At 37.2% G+C, this 18,863-nt stretch overlaps 7 protein-coding genes across 18 annotated transcripts in view; 4 read left to right on the forward strand and 3 right to left on the reverse strand.

The window, feature by feature from the left end:
• mmd (disintegrin and metalloproteinase domain-containing protein mind-meld) overlaps positions 1 to 5,577 on the reverse strand; it is a 164,429-nt gene extending 158,852 nt beyond the window's left edge. For 4 of the 9 annotated variants that reach the window (XM_081985891.1, XM_081985889.1, XM_081985894.1 and 1 more), the window contains exon 1: positions 4,803 to 5,457. In XM_081985891.1, the coding sequence (XP_081842017.1) occupies positions 4,803 to 4,926 (124 nt within the window). In that variant the 5' untranslated portion in view covers positions 4,927 to 5,457. Of the gene's footprint in view, positions 1 to 4,802 lie in introns of all 9 variants that reach the window. The other 5 variants (XM_081985888.1, XM_081985892.1, XR_014179144.1 and 2 more) reach the window with 4 other exon arrangements.
• A 1,160-nt stretch (positions 5,578 to 6,737) lies between these two features.
• Elp2 (elongator complex protein 2) lies at positions 6,738 to 11,252 on the forward strand. The gene is made up of 11 exons (XM_081985940.1): positions 6,738 to 6,959; positions 7,010 to 7,295; positions 7,350 to 7,574; positions 7,735 to 7,956; positions 8,007 to 8,296; positions 8,633 to 8,825; positions 9,266 to 9,418; positions 9,473 to 9,638; positions 10,481 to 10,725; positions 10,777 to 11,023; positions 11,071 to 11,252. Exons 1-11 carry the CDS (start codon positions 6,837 to 6,839, stop codon positions 11,213 to 11,215), a joined length of 2,295 nt encoding a protein of 764 aa, XP_081842066.1. The 5' UTR covers positions 6,738 to 6,836; the 3' UTR covers positions 11,216 to 11,252.
• Positions 11,253 to 11,305: 53 nt separating this feature from the next.
• LOC145733253 (serine hydrolase BPHL) lies at positions 11,306 to 12,558 on the forward strand. The gene is made up of 5 exons (XM_081986014.1): positions 11,306 to 11,553; positions 11,613 to 11,873; positions 11,926 to 12,079; positions 12,132 to 12,384; positions 12,436 to 12,558. The coding sequence occupies exons 1-5, from the start codon at positions 11,461 to 11,463 to the stop codon at positions 12,527 to 12,529; spliced, it is 855 nt and encodes a 284-aa protein (XP_081842140.1). The 5' UTR covers positions 11,306 to 11,460; the 3' UTR covers positions 12,530 to 12,558.
• LOC145733271 (putative peptidyl-tRNA hydrolase PTRHD1) lies at positions 12,410 to 12,972 on the reverse strand. The gene has a single exon (XM_081986043.1). The coding sequence runs from the start codon at positions 12,911 to 12,913 to the stop codon at positions 12,554 to 12,556; it is 360 nt and encodes a 119-aa protein (XP_081842169.1). The 5' UTR covers positions 12,914 to 12,972; the 3' UTR covers positions 12,410 to 12,553.
• A 331-nt stretch (positions 12,973 to 13,303) lies between these two features.
• Positions 13,304 to 14,199, forward strand: RpS6 (ribosomal protein S6). The gene has a single exon (XM_081986017.1). It carries the CDS (start codon positions 13,411 to 13,413, stop codon positions 14,149 to 14,151), a length of 741 nt encoding a protein of 246 aa, XP_081842143.1. The 5' UTR covers positions 13,304 to 13,410; the 3' UTR covers positions 14,152 to 14,199.
• Positions 14,200 to 14,368: 169 nt separating this feature from the next.
• Positions 14,369 to 16,352, forward strand: Ctr1A (Copper transporter 1A). Of its 4 annotated transcripts, none has more exons than XM_081986029.1 (6): positions 14,369 to 14,703; positions 15,168 to 15,359; positions 15,418 to 15,545; positions 15,598 to 15,693; positions 15,793 to 15,822; positions 15,912 to 16,352. In XM_081986029.1, the coding sequence occupies exons 2-6, from the start codon at positions 15,219 to 15,221 to the stop codon at positions 16,111 to 16,113; spliced, it is 597 nt and encodes a 198-aa protein (XP_081842155.1). In that variant the 5' UTR covers positions 14,369 to 14,703; positions 15,168 to 15,218; the 3' UTR covers positions 16,114 to 16,352. The 4 variants fall into 4 exon arrangements, with proteins under 4 accessions (XP_081842155.1, XP_081842154.1, XP_081842153.1 ...); XM_081986028.1 differs by having other exon boundaries at positions 14,370 to 14,703; positions 15,204 to 15,359; XM_081986027.1 differs by having other exon boundaries at positions 14,371 to 14,703; positions 15,215 to 15,359.
• A 511-nt stretch (positions 16,353 to 16,863) lies between these two features.
• LOC145733256 (leucine-rich repeat-containing protein 57-like) lies at positions 16,864 to 18,729 on the reverse strand. The gene is made up of 2 exons (XM_081986018.1): positions 18,570 to 18,729; positions 16,864 to 18,513 (listed from the first exon to the last, which is right to left on the reverse strand). The coding sequence occupies exon 2, from the start codon at positions 18,489 to 18,491 to the stop codon at positions 17,775 to 17,777; it is 717 nt and encodes a 238-aa protein (XP_081842144.1). The 5' UTR covers positions 18,492 to 18,513; positions 18,570 to 18,729; the 3' UTR covers positions 16,864 to 17,774.
• Between the last annotated feature and the right edge of the window lie 134 nt (positions 18,730 to 18,863).

An 18,863-nucleotide genomic window follows, 5' to 3' on the forward strand; every position in this document is an offset into this window, starting at 1 on the left:
TCAACAAATTTACTCAATCTGTTTTGCTATATTTATTTATTTTACCTAAAAAAAAATGTTTTACTAAAGTTGAATTACCAACGTACTGCAACCAACAATACACCAGGTTCACATCTGCTCGTAGAAGATGTGGCAACATAGAGCATAGTCCCAACTGACAGTTGGCTAAACATTTTGAGGTTAGGAATTTTAAAAAGCTGAAAAACACCAAAAACTACAAACAGAAGAAATAAAAACTTAATTTAGGGTTGTTTAAGTTTATTAATTAGTGTTGTTATTGCGAGACCTTCGTAGAATTTAAGATTTTTCTTCACCAAACTGGAAAACTTGCAACATTTGGTGGTAAACAAAGGCGGGAAGTTCCAATCAAACTTTGGCTTGGGAACAACAACCACATTCAATTTAAATTATCTGGAAAGAACATCACAGATAGGTGCATTCAAACAGCCCAATACCAACGTTTCAAGAATTATTCCATAAAATTTGCAAGAAAGGAAAGGCAATGTGTGTATCCTGGGGACTATTAAATCCTAAAGCAGTGTTTTAACTTATTATAACAGAATTGTTAGTGTTTTAAGAACTTGCTTCTTGGTTTTGTGATATAGATTGCTTATTTTTTCCTTTTGTAAATTTACCCAGCATTAAATACATATCAATTTGGTTTTGTTATGTGATTTATTTAACATGTTTTTTCAATTTCAGTTCAATTTATTGTAAGAGCAGGTAGGTACCTCAGTTAAAGAAATTATCTAATTTTATGATTGTTTATGAAGAAAACTAGACTTCTTAGATAAAAAAGAAACTTGGAGTGTACTTTTTAAAGATTTTATTTGTATATTTCATAATGTGTAAATAATACAATTAAAATAGTAATTTAACCTACTATCTGATGGAAAATTATTTAACAGTAGCACCATCTGTTTCTAGCCTTATAGTCAGAGAAGATACGGCAAAATTTATAAGGGCTAATTCTGCAAAATAATGGCATTTGATAAAATTTTTGTATTAAGTAACTTGTATCTTTCTAATATTACCTGAAACTTATTAGAAATTTGTTTTTTCAACACTCTGCATATGGATTTTGACAACACCATTATAACCATAGTTTCAAACACCTTTTAGTTGTCAGTCAGTCTTTTAGAGCAATTGATAATGGGACTTTTTAAATTTGGACCCTTTCAAAGCAAACTCCAGATTAGACAAATAAAAGTACCTGAAACATAAGCTATTTAGTATTAGCAGCTTATTAATACCTCTACCAGAGACCTTTTTATAGTATTAGGTAAATCACCTTGTTAGCTTCTGCTAAATACACCTTTACTCTATATCCATATTTCTTCGAGAACCACTGGCTTGAATAAACTTGGTTCTTGTAAAAACTCTTCTTGGGAGTAAGTAAATATATGGGCTGTTTCATTGTGACAGTGTTTTCTATTAGAAAATTCAGCCTTTTCTGTTCCACAAACTCTAGTTCCTTCAAAATGTTTCACTGGGCCCCTTGATAGTTGTAAAGTGTAGGTATTAAGAAGGTAGCATTTTCAAAACTGACTATCGAAACACACACATTATCTAGTCTCACACGTAGTATCGCAGTTAAAAACAAGTTAAATCAAAAGACTCCTTAAAATATTGTAAAATTTACATCAAAAATAAAAAAAATTCTTTTTGTTTACTTTTCGTCAACAATGGCGGCCGATTTTCCTAGCCTTGTCGTCCTGATTCATAGCCGACGTGATTAGATGACGTCAAAATTCTATCGCGCTCGGAACGCATGTAATAGACAAGAAAGGCAAATGATGACGTAACCGCGTAATCCATTGGCCACAAGTCATAGTCACGTGAGCATTCAACCAATGAAACTTGACATTTAACTGTCTTTGACCAATCACAAACCAGACAGTAGGTATTTGAAGAATTGCATACAGCGTGTACATGACGTCTAGAACCGCTACAGAACGTCTTGAATTTCGGTTACCCCTCTCTCCCTCACGCTGCACTCTTTCTCCACGGTTTGCATCAATCAATGTCTCACCCAAACCAAGCTCCAAGAATAAAACCGCTAAAACCGAAAAAGTATCCATCATACTTTTTCAAACCGAGTGCGGTATTTAATGCCGGGCTGGTGGTTAAAATTTTTACCTTGCGAACATGTTATAGTGATTTATGATTTGTTGATTTATCATCCGGACGAACTAAATTATATACAGGGTGATGTTTCTTCAATGGAGAAAAAACTGAGTGACATTGGTGGTGTTCAGAAAACGAGGTCTCATAAAAAATGCAAGAGCGTGATTTCAAAGGAGATATACCTCGTGACCGTGGCTGTTTTGACCCCATTTCCCCGTCTATAAAAGTGCTGGGAAATAGTTATTTTTCATAATAATGCATTCCTGTTTATGATCGTGCATAAGCCGAAAACATGTTCAAGATGCCTTTGCCTCATTCAACCCAGATAGATTTTCGTCTATTGTGGTGGTGTAGTCTTAAAGTGGGCGAGAGTAGATTTATGATTCCCTGTTATCTTTAATCATCAGCCTGGATCGTTTTAGGGGTTGGAGTATATTTTACTGGCCGGTTGCCAGACTGGATTTAATGCTAAGTGTAACCGATTCCTTGAAAGTTTGTTGTGTGTGACTTTAAATGGTTGTCTCTAGTTTGACGATCAGTCGTCAACAGACTTTATTAAACGTCGGAACCGTTTTCTTATGCTGTCCGTGTACGACAAAACTCCTTCAAGCTCTTTGCTGGGGAACTTTCACTTTTTTTGCATCCCCGTCACGTTGTGTATATGTGGAAGTTTCTGCCGGAATAATTGTTCAGTTTTTTGTCCTCCCAAATATATTATTGGACTCTGCTAGAGAAGGGTGTACGAAACACAGAAGGGGGGTTTTGGAACAATAGAAGATGCACGAATTATCCGGCGACGTCTCAATTTAATGAACTGTTATTTTTTAGAATGGGCGTGGGTACAACGTCACCCAGTCCTTTGTTTTCAAATTGAGGAAACCTTTGTTGAAATATTCGGGTTATTCTCTGTATATCACTACAACAAAAAATAGGGTTAACTGCCTCCACGTGCGACAGGATTAACCCTGTACAGTGGGTAGTTTGTGATTGGTCAGAAAACAGTTATTGACCAATCAAAAATTATACCCACTGTACTGTACATGTAAACTGTCAGAGCGATTCGGGTCAAGAATTTTATAACTTTATTATGTCTTCCTGTTGACACTATAATATTTGATTAATTCCTTAACAGTTTAGAGAACAGATAAGTAAACAAATGATATGGAATCACAGTCTAATCTACAGCTATTCACTAAAAACTGTTCAATTTCCACAATACAAACAAACGCAAACTGTCAACACTATTTCCGCCATATTGGAATTTTTGACCAAGCACCTTCTAGGATTTAGTAGGCGGTGCATCAAAACATTACGCCTACTACGTTCAAACTGGTCATGTTCTGACCCCAATATCACGTGGCCTTTACGTGATTTGGTAATCATGGTGTCATGTGATTTCTAGATTCGAAATTAAGGTTAAAAAAAACGCGACTATGGAAAAGTTTATTCCTGTGAAATGTGGAAAGTGATATAATACTGTGACGTACGTAAAATGACTGTGACTTTTCGTGCACTGGAGCACAGTCAGAAAAAAAACCAGGCAGAAAATTGCGTTGGATGGAAACTGCGACCATTATCTAGCCGTTGCTTCCACTTCACTTTTTTCCAGCATTTTTCCCTCTTCCGCATGACCTGATTCGTCCCTTCGAGAGTTCGACAGCCGCCAGTCGGATTGATTTGGAAAAAATAGACGAAACGCAAAAAACGCGGTTGCATTACTGCACCCTCTGCGATTCAATTCAGTATTGCCAACTTAATTAACGTCAAGGCTTCAGAGAAAACTGATTAATTTACACTTTTCCCAGAAACTATAAGAAAATTTTCGCCTGTCTAACACCAACCAAAGCGGAGGAGTTAAAACCGAGAATTTTTTGAGAAAAAAACAATTATTTCTAGCGCCCTCTGACGTTTCTAATTTAATTCAAACGACGTTGATTGATTAAAGCATAGCGAGGTAAGAAACTTAACATTAGAACAATTACTCAATTTCGCATTTATTAAAAAAAAACATAAAACTGTCATTCGCTTGTCACTTTTGCAATGTCACTAAGTTAACTGTCACTTCAGTAGGTATACAAACTAACATCAGGGGTGCCGTGATTTATACAAATACTACTGTGTCAAAAACAGTGAAAAATTAAATAAACCAGTGGCGTACCTATTGCATCTAAACGGCAATTTTCCTAATTATTTTTTACAGTAAAAAATTTCAATAATATATTTTGGGGTGCTGGGGAGGTATTCTAGAATATTTCGGTCAACCAATAAGCATTGTGGTAATTATAAGCGATAGTAGCTCCATCTATACGACAGTAGCGGCGACGAGGTGATCGAAACAAAAATATATTAAAAATCACATTAACAACTTACAGTTCTTATATTTTAGCGAACTAACGTGTTACATAATTCGTCTCCCTTAGGAGTCTTTAAATTGTAATTTAATTTTCCTATTTTATTTTAATACTTTGGATGATAAGGTAACATTAAAAAAATGACACCCTGTATATAGCGACTTGGACACAGCTTTAATATCGCGCAGAATTAAAATTGAATCACCTGGTAGAAACAAGACAAGCCAGTGGACCGAATATTCGTAAGATGAAAGAGCGAAACGCCGGGTGCAATTAACCTAAATACACATCAGTAACGATGATTGTGCAAGTCTGGTTGCCTACCTCTTTTTACGTGATGCGAGCGATCCTCGTGGGTGAGATGCGCTCGAGCTGCCCCCAGCATCACCACCATCACCAACAAGAGTCGGACACTCGAGTAAATCCTGCACCAGCACCAGCACCACATGGTTCACCACGTCGGTCACGGAGGGCACGGGGAGCGAGGGGAGCCCGGAACACGGGAACGGCACACCATATTCTACTCGTCCTCTCTCTCGTCGTCGTCACTCGTTACTCACTCGCGCGCGCGGCTTTCGTCTGATGAGGGTTTCGAGAAGGGACGGGGGTGGGCGACGCGCCCTTCACCTACTCCGGCTCGCAGGAAACTCCATCGCAAAATGCGCGCTCCTGGAGATTAGGACGCCCGCGCCGACGCCCCGTCCTGCGCGTCCAGCTGCACCCGCTGCTCCTGCCTGGTAATGATGATGCAAAAGGATCTCGCCTCCTGTCTGCCGGCCTGCAGCCTCCGAACGAGGTTAGAGCCCCCTTGCGATGCTCTATTTTTTTTTTTCGTTGACGTCATTGCACGAGCAACTACGATACCATTTCCAAATACCAAAATGGCGGAAATGTCACTTCACGTCTTAATAACATAATTTCTTTCAAATACGTCATTAAAGTCGAAATACCTAGGCCACCCTGTATACACTACAAATCCATATACGATTCTAACAAGGCACTTCAATGCGGCTATAAAGTTATTCGAACTCGACGATTTAATTCCCTCGAAACTACTGTAATTAACAAACTTACGTGAGATTTCAGGTAAAGTGGCGTTTATTTTGTATATAGAGTGTACGTACGCGTGCACACTCTAGATCTCGTAATTGGGTATTTTGGAGTGGTCGGTTTTAGTGTCGCGCCCTCTGGTATTCACGGAAAATCGTAATTGAATGTGTCACAAACATGTGCGTTCATAATAATTAAGACCAGTCAAACAGGTTCCACACAATTTACGGTTTGTGTGGGAAATTTCAATAATTGTTGAATTGTTGTTACACTTATGGCAAGTTTAATACAAAAGTATCTGTATCCTGCTCTATCAAATGTCATTGAAACAGTATGGCAATACACTGGTTTTGCACTAAACATGCCAATCGAAAACGCTATTAGTGACATCTCTATAATTGACTGTAAAAGTTGCGTCAGCTACTGTCAATATGAAACAATGAAACTGCAACAAATGGAGGAAAACGAGTACTTATTGTACTAGCATGATTTGGGGTTGATGATTCTAACACACAGAGATTATACTTTGTTTTTTCTAAATGATTGTCGAATAAAAGATAAATTGCAGATGTAAAACAAAAAAATCCATTCAATCTGGACTTGGAATCTACGGAACATTCCACAAAATAGCCGAAATTTGAACGTATCCGATCGGCGACCAATTTTGAAACGACTGCTTTGCTTGAGCCCTTTGGGTCTTTGAAGGGATTACATCGAATGAAATTTGGACCGGCCCTTATAAACTATTACCTACCGAACGTCCTTCGATCGACGCTTTTTAATATATTACTCCGGCCCTTAGATATCTAAAGAGATGAGCGTGTTATTAAGTTAATGCGTTGCAGTTTTACTACCCCCCTACCTTTTCAGTGTTGCCAATATTTATAGTTTACTTAAGATACTGTTTTAAAAAGAGAATTACGTTATATTGCTACTTTCAGTTTACAGAATTGCTTTTGTTCCAATATACTGTCATTTGATATATTTTTATTTTGTAGGATTCTTTATGCCCTATTTCTAATTAAACTTGTGTGTGTGTGTGTGAAGTGAAAATGGACCCTATATACTGTTTTGAGTAAACAGGAAAAGCTAAAAGTCCTAATAACCGAACAAAAAAAATGTAGCAGTAAAGTAGTGCGCTAGCAAATTGCCGGGCAAAGACCAATATAGGGAAGAAGAATAGAGAACCTAACCTCAAACCAGTTTGTCAACAAACTAGCATAACCTAACATTTTTGATTAAGTTTTGAGGTTAACTAAAAAAAAAATCAAAATAAATCACATTTCAGGCAATATTAAGTGGAAAACCATGAATTTTAACACTGTTTACGTTTCAAGCAACTGCAATCAAACACCCACAGCGGCTGATTGCAACGAAAACAACTTGATAGCCTACGCGTCCTGTAATGCTGTTCTTATTTACGATCCCACAGTAAGTACAAGTCTATATGCGGCAAACCGGTCCAGATTTACTGGTTACAGTTAGATCGGGTCGCAAACACTTTGGTGGGCCACAAAAAACGAGTCAACAGCGTTAGATGGATCAAACATGGACCCAAATTGGAGTTGGTGTCAGGCTCTACAGATGGTAGTGTACTTGTGTGGTCTTTAAAGGATCAAGAATATGTTGTAACACCTTTACCGAGTGACGATTTGAGTATGGGGGTCAACATAGTGGATGCCTGTTATGCTGACAATACTTATGTGTGCAGTGCTGGCATTGATGCATGTTCACTAAGAATTTGGTGTCGAAACTACGATACAACAGGTGGTTATTATCATTTTTAAAACATAATTAATGTGATAATTATTTTGTTGGTAGAGTTTGTTCAGCAACACAGCTTTCAGTTTGGGTCTAAAAACAATCCAAGTTTTTGTGTTGGTGTCAGATTTGGATTGGCACCCAAACTGGGTAAACCTGTACTAGCTTGTGCTTTAGACAACTCAAAAATACATGTAATAACATGGAATGGTACTGAATGGATTACCAGTCAAGTATTGACTGGTCATGATGATTGGGTTAGAGGTCTTGATTTTGCACCTGATGGTAAGTGCAGAATACTAAAACTGGTTTATAAAGGACCTAGTAGGTCTGAAATTAGATAAGAGAGAGATAAAATTATTAGTCTATATGAAAATTGCATACTTCCTCTCTATTTACTATGTTTTTAGTGCTTTATTATAGTAAAAAATTCAAGTTTTTTAAGGTCAAGGTAATCTACTGCTTGCTTCATGTTCACAAGACTGTTTTATTCGTATATGGAAGCTTTCCAACCTAGACAATGATGGTATAGATGTGAGTCTTGAGTCTGTAATAGCAGGACATGAAGGCTGGGTTTATTCAGTCAATTGGAGTCCAGTTGGTTTGCAACTCTTGTCTGCTTCAATCGATAAAAGTCTAATTATTTGGGAGTTTGATTCTGCTTCAGGTGGGGTATATTCACTGATGTGTATCCATGACATTCTAGACTGTTTACAGGGCTCTGGTTGGAGAAAGTTAGGTTAGGAGAGGTGGGAGGGAACACTTTAGGGTTTTATGGGGGCTTTTTCAACGCGACCGGTAGCCAAGTGATTGCTCACAGCTACCATGGAGCTTTCCATATTTGGAGGCGTAACGATAATGATTTATGGGAATCTGTGGTTACGCCAGGTGGCCATTTTGGTGAGGTGGTTGATTTGGCCTGGGAACCCCAGGGAGAGTTTCTCTACTCAGTTAGCACGGACCAAACTACACGAATTCACGCACCATGGCAACATGAGGATAATGATGTAGGAAAATGTGCTGTTTTACAGAGTGTCCCTAAAATGTACCAAAAAAATGCGCACAATGATGATCTAACCCAGCTTATCAAAATCTGTAGAGAGGAGGCCTCCTGCCTTCGGCAGGATTGCCAGATTAGCAGAATTTTTCCAAAAAATAGGGTATTCTTTTAAAATTATTTAGGAAAAAAAATAAAATATTGTACTTTTGACACTCTCTGTACTTCCGGCTCTTTTAAATGTTGGGTTGCATCATCATTTCAGAATATTGTGGTAGCATTTCTTCCACACATTTTAGGGATTAATGCGACAGTTTGTTCTCTGAACATTTTTACTCAATTACAGGTAAGTTGGCATGAAATAGCCAGACCACAAGTGCATGGATACGATTTGAGTTCCATAGCTGTGATATCAAGGTACATTTACGCGTCAGGGGCGGAGGAGAAGATTATTAGGACGTTTCAGGCTCCTGAAACGTTCATTGACAATTTTAAAAGGATTTGTCCTTTTACAAATGACACGAATGACAAGGAGTCAAGTAAGTCTGTGACGTGAGCGACTTTGACTTGACTATAGTTGGATTTTTACCTTTTGAGAATGACGTCATCTTTTTACATCTTTGTTTCTCGCATATCAAACATGTGAAATAAACAATTTTAGCAAAAAGGGCACGTTGTTAATTTTGTCGTCCTGTCAAATTAAAAACGTTGACATTTACTGTCACTAAACGAATATTAAAGGTATAAAAATGCTGCGCTACAATGAGAAGGCCCAAATGCTAATTCTAAATGTGCTGTTTTTATTCGAGTACGAAAAGAAACAGTTTCCAGATGTCAACTGAAACTCTCATGATCACTCATTTTTCAAAGCATTTGAAGGTTAAAATTTGTGATCTAATTCCAGACATGCGTGTTTTTTCACCAGCTTGACGTCATTCTCAAAGGGTAAAATTTTGACTATATAAATGGTTTACTTTAGGTGGTACGGTCATACCAAAAGGTGCTGCCGTACCGTCGTTAGGCCTGTCCAATAAGGCGGTCTATACCGAGGATAATATAAACGAGACTTTAAATTTGGACTCTAAAATTCCCTATCCTGAAGAATCACACTTTAAAGCACAAATTTTGACAGGCGAGTGTTTAAAACACTGGTTTTGCGAACTTGCATGAATTTGACTTATTTCAGAACCTCCTACGGAGGAAACTTTGTTACAAAACACGTTGTGGCCCGAATCTCAAAAATTGTACGGTCACGGATACGAAATTTTCTCATTGGCCGCGTCCAACGACGGAAAGTACCTAGCTTCGGCTTGTAAATCCACCAAACCCCAGCACTCAGTGATTTTACTGTGGTAAGTCCGCTTTTACGATCAATAATTTCTACAGCTTCCTTTATCCCTCTATAAACTGGTCAAAGAGATTGAAGATACTTTTATTTGATTTTATACAATAATAATTACCGTCTATCTTCCTTAACCTGAGTATCTTAAATTGTCATTACATGACATAATGATTGATGTAGTATGTTCTGTAAAATTGATTATTTTAATATTCCCTTCCAATTTTACAATACATATACAACGTGTTTTCATTCTCCTCTTTTACGTTTTCTTGTCTTGATTCCTCCATAAGTAATTTGTTCTTTACAAAGTCAAGAGAGATGTTACTTTCACCTTGACAAAAAATAATGTCAATTGCAGACAATAACTGTGTAACTACCTCTGTGTCATTTATGTTTCCACCACAGTTTTTTAACTTTGAAGCTGTTTTCTCAAATTCAAAAAGAAATTCACTTAGTTTTTCTTTTCCTAAGTATTTCAAGTTTCTTAATTTCTCCTGCAAATGTACCTGGTTTGTTATTCATTGCTTTTGAAAAGTACCTTTCAACTCATTCATGACTTCTTTAGCTGTAGTTTTGGTTTTTTCACCATTTCAAGAACATTATCAGCCTTTAACTGAACAATTAAATTCCGAGCTTTTATATCGTTTTTATCAAAAACTGCAAGTTAATTTGTGGCTGTTGATTCCAGAGGATCTTTCTCCAACATTTCCTAAACACCTTGTTGCTCAAGACACTGTTACTCGAAAAAAAAACTTAAATTGTCATTAGATGACATAATGATTATGTAGTATGTTCTGTAAAATTGATTATTTTAACAAAAAAACCCTTTTGTAAGCTAATTTTTTAATGCAGGGACACAACAAACTGGCAACAAATTCAACAGTTGGCATCGCACACTTTGACTGTCGTGCAAATGCAATTCTCGCCGGATAGTCGGTGCTTGTTGTCAGTGTCACGTGATCGGCGCTGGTCCCTTTTCGGTCTTAACTCTGAGGGAAAATTTGAGTTAATCGCCACCACCGATAAGCACACCTCAGTGCACACCAGAATCATCTGGACGTGCGCATGGACTCACGACTCCAAATACTTTGCAACCGGTACTGTTACAGTTGATACTAAATAACTGCAGTTGATTGGTTGTCTTTAAGGTTCCAGAGAAGGTAGAGTGGTGCTTTGGACTAAAAATGTCGCAAAAACTCCCACAAAACCGTTGGGTCAATATGAGCAATCTGGAGATTGTTTGGATTTTCCTAATCAATCAGTTACGGCTCTGGCTTTTGCTCCTGATTGCGTAAATCAGGATTACTTGTGTGCTATTGGGTTTGATAGCGGATTTATCGAGCTATTTCAAATTCGGGGCGAGCAGTTTCAAAAAGTGCTGCATTTACCCAATAGGTAAGGTTCAGGGAGGTTTTGTTCCAGTGCAGGACATTTTATTTCAGTGTTTCGCATCATTTGACGGTCAGAAAACTGGCTTTTCGACCCAAATTTGGACGAGCTGGTCAGAAAAACCCCGATATGAACGTGATTCAATTAAGTAGTGCCAGCTCAGACACTACAGTCAGAATATATGATTTATTATTATAAGTGTAACATGTGATAATAAATAATTTTTTATAACTCAGTTGCATTAAATTTTTAAGTAAAAAATACCATTCCACCTCTTAACATCGCCTGTATGTTTGTCCTCCACAAGATGTATTCATACCAAACAGCTGATTTGTTAGTACAATAATAATTTCCACATTATCTTCAGAAATTCAATTATCAAACTATAAACAGCATTTATCTCAATTTGCACATGGAACCACAGAAATTTACATTGTTTAAAAATGGTCCTAACATCAATACTTGTTAAAAACACTTTTTTAAAACATTTCAAAACCTTAAACAAACCAATAATTACTACTAGACACCTTCATGAAGTAATATCACCATAATCAACCATTTTTTAGTTGCAAAAAATCAATATTAACAATTACAGGAAACCAAGAAGGTTGATATTAAAGGTCAGACTGTAAACTACCTTAAAACAGGTCAAGGACCTATAAATTTGCTCTGTTTTCCTGGTGCTCTTGGCACCATTTGGAGTGACTTTAAGCCGCAAATCGAAGGGTTCAGCAGGGAGGACTTTACTACTTTTGCTTGGGATCCACCAGGATATGGCTTTAGCCGACCTCCAGACAGAAAATTTGATACTGGGTTCTATGAGAATGATGCTGATATTGCTGCAGCCTTTATGAAGGTATTCTCTTGTTAATCACTGTAAAAATTTGGTTAGTACACTCAGTTTTAAGGCAATTGGTGTGATAAAATATTCCTTGTTGGGATGGAGTGATGGGGGAATATCTAGCTTGATTTTAGCATCTAAATATCCAGAAAACATTGATAAGTTAGTGGTCTGGGGTGCTAATGCTTTTGTGGACTCTAAAGACATTGAGTCGTATAACAGTAAGCCAACAACATCATATCATCTATTGAAAATAATTTGGTTGTTTTAAAGAAATTAGAGACTTGAGTAAATGGTCTGATAAAATGAAGGAACCCTTAATAAAATTATACACAGAGAAGGGATTGCAAAATATGTGGAATGATTGGTGCAACACAATGGATCAAATCTATGCTAGTGGAGGAGACATTTGTAAAACCACCCTTAAAAACATTAAGTGTCCCACCCTGGTTTTACATGGAGATAAAGATCCTTTGGTACCACTTCATCATCCATTGTTTCTACAGGAAAGCATAAAAGGCTCATTGTGAGTGTTTTTAACAACAAGAAAATAACTTCCTCTGAACTCTATTTTCAGGCTTCACAGATACCCAGAAGGCAAACATAATATTCACTTGAAGTATGCCAAGGATTTTAACAGCAGAGTGGCTGATTTTATCTTAAATAATTGATCCTTAACAATATACAGTTTACACTTATAGCTTGAGCAGTTTGAATTTCTTAAAATACTGTTGCACTTCCTCCTTTCTGTAGGGTTTAGTTGCCAAACAGGTGGGAATGTTTTCAGGTTGTTCAATCCACAGTTTATGAGCAATATTATTCTCTTCCAAGCTCAACTTCAACTTGAGTATGCTCTGTTCATTAGGGGCTTCAAGCACCACTTTATGCATGTTGTCCAGGTCATCCAAGTATAATTTCATCAGTTCATCCTCATGAAACTGATGTGAAATTGCAGTTACTGCATGACAGGCTTGTGCTATTAAGGCTCCAACAGGCCACTTTAATTCTCGTACCAGGTCGCTTCGAACCACAACATATTGTACTATTGAAGACATATTTTGTAAACTTACTTTTTAATAAATACATAAACAAAAATTATTAGAAAGAAATAAATAAGGTTATGTCTCAATTCCTTGTGTTAACAGTAGTGTCACGTGATTGGCTTCTTTATCTTAATAATGCAGTCGCGTGACAACTGTCAAACAACAATTTCCTTTTGTATTGGTGATTGGAGGACAAACAAATCATCTAGTCTATACACATTCCCTGATGCGTTTTTTCAGTTAAATACGTTTTTACTTTTTGTGTATTGTCAGCTGGTATTGTATGTGGAGAGGAAGTTGCAAAGTTGTAATAGAATAAATGTCAATAACGGAACGCACTATACGCCACCCCCACCCCCAATTTATTAATGAAGTCTGTCACTCGTCAAAACGCGAAACTACGCTCTGTCATTTTGTAACATGGCCGGTCCATGTGGTGTGTAAGTGGAGTGAATTTCTTCAATTTTCTTCATTAAACGGTCAAGTAAATTGCTAAAAACTAAATCAAAATGAAGCTGAACGTGTCTTACCCCGCCACCGGGTGCCAAAAACTGTTTGAAGTCGTGGATGAGCACAAAATCCGCATCTTCTACGAGAAGCGCATGGGACAGGAGGTTGAAGCCGACCCGCTAGGTGACGAATGGAAGGGCTACGTCCTGAAAATCGCAGGAGGAAACGACAAACAGGGTTTCCCGATGAAACAGGGTGTTTTGACCAACTCCCGTGTACGTTTGTTGTTGTCCAAGGGCCATTCCTGCTACAGACCCCGACGCGATGGTGAACGTAAGAGGAAGTCAGTGAGGGGCTGTATCGTGGACGGCAACTTGTCCGTTCTCGCTCTGGTCGTTGTCCGTAAAGGTGAGCAAGACATCCCCGGCCTCACCGATACCACCATCCCGCGTCGTTTGGGGCCCAAACGTGCCTCGCACATTCGCAAATTGTTCAATCTGAGCAAGGAGGACGACGTCAGACAGTATGTGGTGAAGCGGCCTTTGCCAGTCAAGGAGGGCAAGAAACAACGTTTCAAGGCCCCCAAAATTCAACGTTTGGTCACTCCAGTGGTGCTGCAAAGAAAACGTCATCGTTTGGGTTTGAAGAAGAAGAGGTGCTTGAAGAGGAAAGAGGAGGCCGATAACTACGCCAAGTTGTTGGCTCAAAGAAAGAAGGAATCCAAGGCTCGCAAGGAGGAGGCCAAGAGACGTCGGTCTGCCAGTACTCGCGAGAGTAGATCTAGTAATGTTAGCAAATAAGTTTGCTGTTTTTTTTATCAGTCAAGAAATAAATATCTGACTACATTATGGTTGTTCTTTTCTTTTGATTATCCTGACAATAACCCTAAAATTTTTTAATCATTCAGTCAGTATTCAATTCAGTACAAAGTGAGAAAAATTATGGAATAATTAGGGAACATTTGAAAATTAAAACAAAAGTGGTTAATTGACAGTTGACACTGACAGCTTAGCAGACGTCACCTTGACAGCTGACCCACAAATAGAAAAACAACAAGTCCAGACACTTTATTTGAATAATTTAGTTAATTATTTCCAATTCTAGCTGATTATGCTCTATAAACTATAGTTACATTGTTAATGGTTTTTTATTAAAGTCCCGGAAACGTTTAGGGACAAGGACACTGTCGTTAGGAAACTTGTGCCCCTTCCAGCCCCAATTTCCAAGGAGGAGAAGGTTTTTTTGTAATTAGAAGTGAAAGGCCAAGTAGAAATTTTAAGCAACTGGGATTTGATGCCTTGCAGCCAATTTAGTGACTTGGTATTATACAGGCTGTTACATTCATTTTAAAGGTAAATATTTAAAATATAGAGTGGCATAACTGAGATTGTAATGTGCTGGTTATTTAATACTTGCATTGGGGGGATTCATGTCTAAACTTATTAGTTATGCCCCAGGTTTGACCATTTTGTTACATAATTTTCTAGTAATTCGCAGTGTTTATTGTTTTTCGGGTCAGTCTGATATATGGTTAAGGGTATCACAGTGTTTTCAACCACAAACCAAATCCTTCATTTATCACTATTTTGTAGTATCTTGTGGAGTAAGTTGATCAATCAGGCATTTCTGAACTAGCTTTACTCATGCAATTTATCATTATGGTGCTGGAATTGCATTTTATGATTTATCAGTACATTTAATAATAATAAGTCATTCAGACAGCAATTGTTTTGCACAAACAATCAATTCTTTGTAATTCAGTTGGTTGATAACACTAAAAATACTGCACATTTCCTGGTGTACCTTTCATTTTTAGTCTGGACACCAACAAAGTGAATAGTGAAAGTTTGAGTGTTAATTTAGGACAATGGATCATAATCACATGCACGCAGGACATGTCACCATGGATCATCAGGGACACACAATGCCCCCAGACCACACAATGCATCATGACATATCTGGACGGGCTGCTGGACATGGGGGTCACACTATGGAAATGAACATGTGGGTAAGTAAATCCTCCTTCCTGTATTAATAACTTTCAGTTTTTAAGTTTGTGGGTTTAGTTTCAGTTTTCCACTAGTGCTACTGTGTTGTTTCAACCATGGCACTTTAGTACAGTGGGGGGCCTAATTGGCTCCATGATAGGAATTTTTATTATGGCAGCTTTGTATGAGGGACTGAAATATTACAGGTACATTTTTGCTATTATTTAATGTAGCCTACAATTTCCTGGTAATTTACAGAGAATACTTGTTTTGGAAAACTTACAATGCACTACAATACAGAGCAGTGTCATTGCCTGACAAGGCTCCAGTTCCTGAAGAACCCCAAGTAGTACAGTAAGTATAGTTTTTATAATTTCCACTACTTTTTTATACAATTTAATAATAATTATTGATTATTCTATGCTTCCTAACATTTCAATCATTCATTAATAGCATGGTCGGGGAGGTGATTCATAAAAAGCCGTAAGTATGTTAGTTTTTAAGAATCTTTCACCTAAAGATTAATTTTTTGCCTAAAATCTTGATTATTAAATCGATTTAATTCTTTTCAGACCGACAATGATTAGTAAAATCCACTTCTACCAAACGTTTCTGCACATGGTTCAGATGATTCTCAGTTACTTCCTAATGTTGATTTTTATGACGTACAACGTGTGGCTGTGCATGGCGGTCGTAACGGGGGCGGGTGTCGGTTATTTCCTATTCGGCTGGAAGAAGTCCGTGATAGTGGACGTGACGGAACACTGTCACTAACTCTAATCTTGAGGATTCAAGGGGCCCCTAAATTTCCAAACAAAAAAAAATGACAAAAATTGCTTTTTCTTGTATAATTTTATTATTGAGTCTTCCTCGAATTAAGTAGATTATTTTTGACCGGCATTCCAACTGGGAACTGTTTCTAATACACACTTGTAGAAGTAAGTGAAACCAAACTATATGCTATTAAGAGAAATCTATATAATTATTAAATAAACTGTATTGGCATTTATGCACTGGATGCGTTTTTTTAAATGACTGTGCTTACTCTGTATACTGTTTTATTACCCAGTTGGTTCAAGTGTGTCAAGACTGTACCAATATGCTATTATCCTGGTGGTTTAGTATCCAAAATAACCATAGGTGACCATTTGAATTTGTAACACCTTGTATACACAAACAGTATCAGTATTCTTACAGCTTTTTTAAAGAGGGGGGGACAAAGGGATATTTGTCAAATATAACTAAAGCTGTTCTGTTATTGGGGATTAATAATAATGTTTCCAGTGGGTCATTTCAGCCATGGCCACACTGCATACAGAGTGTACCCATCAGTGCTTGTAAATTCTTTTAGCAAACTCTGTATAAAATACCGCAGCTGAGATTTGTTATTTTTATTGACTATTCTACTTTATTATTTAGACATCAAGATTGTACTGTTAAGTTTGACAATATACCATTATTAATTAAAATACTGCTGGTTTTGTTTCTATTTCAAGGTTTACTAGAGGAATTGAAAAAAAAAACTCCTAAAGAAAATATATATTGACAGAATAGTACACAGTTACCATAGACCATAATATAATGTGCTACTTTTGTAAGTACAATAAAGAGACTGAGGAGTTCTTACATAATTACCTAGTACTAGTGACCAATTAAAAGTTAAAATATAAAACCTGTTACAAAAGATTCAAGTCAACAATGTGGAATACAGAACTACATATTCAGTTTGATTGTCAAAGACTAAATGAATTGTGAGCACAGAACTAGAATATAATCATGCAAATTACACAAAAAATACTGTTTGTAGAATGATACTTTTATACACAGACACAATTATCAAAGATTACAACTAACACATTTTTGACCTTGCTAAACATTATTTTCTAAAGGGGGGAATGTTGAGTATTATAGTAAACGGACGAAATGGCGAAAAAAATTGGCATTTCCATACCTTGTATTGTTGATTTTTTTCTTAACATTTTGGGAAACTGCATCACTGTGTAATGCTCAAACAATTTGACACCCAATTTTGTCATAAAAGAACTAATTCCTAAATTGGACCACACACAGTAAATACTTCTAAGAAAGTAGAGTAGTAGAAAAATATCTAGTCTCATCTGAATATGACATTGAATAGGTACAGGGTGCTTCAAATAGAAAGCATTATGGACTGGTTGACAATGCTGTAAAGGTGCATTTTTTGGCTTTAAGCCACAAATAGAGTTTTAAATGTTTAAGCCTGTAATGTGCTAAGTGATGTGGTTGGGTATTTTTAATATGGGAAAAGCAGTTACATTTACCAAAAAAATAAATAACAACTAAGGAAAAAACAATATTTGTAGGGAGTGTTCCAATTTGTTCACACAATCCCACACTGTACATAATAAATAATATTTACAAAATAATTTAACTCAAAGTACTACCTTACCAACAAACTAAAACATTTTCTTTTTAACAGCTGTAAAACGTTCCATATAAGCCTCATAACCCTCAACATTAGCCAAATCTTTCAGCTCAAACAGATTACCTTCCAAAGCTAAATTAGCCACTTTGCTTTCCAGCAAAAGTTTTGGATGCACTGCACCCAACGTTAAGCAGTTTTCTTGTAGTCTCAGTATCCGCAGTCGCGGGCAATTGGCTATTTCAGACGAGAGGCTGGATATTTCATTCCTATTTAAGTTCAGTTCAGTGGCATAAATTCCAGACACTTCTCCTGGAACTACAGAGATTGCATTGCCGGACAAATCCAACAAATCCAAGTGCTTGAGGCCGCAAAACACGGTCGGGAACTGTTTCAGTTGGTTGTTACTCAGGATCACTTGTTTCAAGTGAATCAAATTGGATAAGGTGCGCGGTAGGGAGGTCAAAGCATTATCACTGGCATTGAAGGTTTCTAGTTTGGTTAAAGCTCCGATCGAGTCGGGGAGCTTGGTTACCTTGTTTTTGCTCAGGTTTAGGTGACGTAGCTGCATGAATTGACTGATTTCAGGTGGTAAAACTACAAACTTGTTGTCTGATAAATCTAAGGTTCTTAGACAACCTTCCAGTTGTTTGAATCCGGGCGGGAACTGGTTTAGTTTCCCTGGGGATACTTTAAGCACCCCCGTTTTCTGGGCAGTCTCTATGTGCTGCTTTAGGCCTGAATTACCCATGTTTCCACAGGAGGTGGCTGAGCTGAAATGTAATTAAAATGAGTGAGTGAGTTAGTAAGGACGAAGTCCTGTAAATACCTCGTTAGTCAGTAACAGAACTTAGGAATCAAAATATAAGCTTAGGCACTGTCTATACAGTAACATTTTCTAATTAATTAAACTAATAATCCCAATAAATAAATTACTGTGACTGGACTGAATATAAACAAATAAAGTGACAAGTGTCAGCTGTCACTGTCAACCAACTAATGAGATGAAAATTTATTTACCATCTCTCTCTTACTCTATAAAAAGGTCGTAAATTATAATGTTCCCTCTTTTTTTAATCAATTATTAAACCGTCACTTTCATTTTCTCTTATCTAAACAATAT

The sequence above is a fragment of the Ips typographus genome, linkage group LG8 (genome assembly GCF_016097725.1).
Source record: "Ips typographus isolate SLU linkage group LG8, UJ_Ityp_2.0, whole genome shotgun sequence".
Taxonomy (NCBI): Eukaryota; Metazoa; Arthropoda; class Insecta; order Coleoptera; family Curculionidae; genus Ips; species Ips typographus.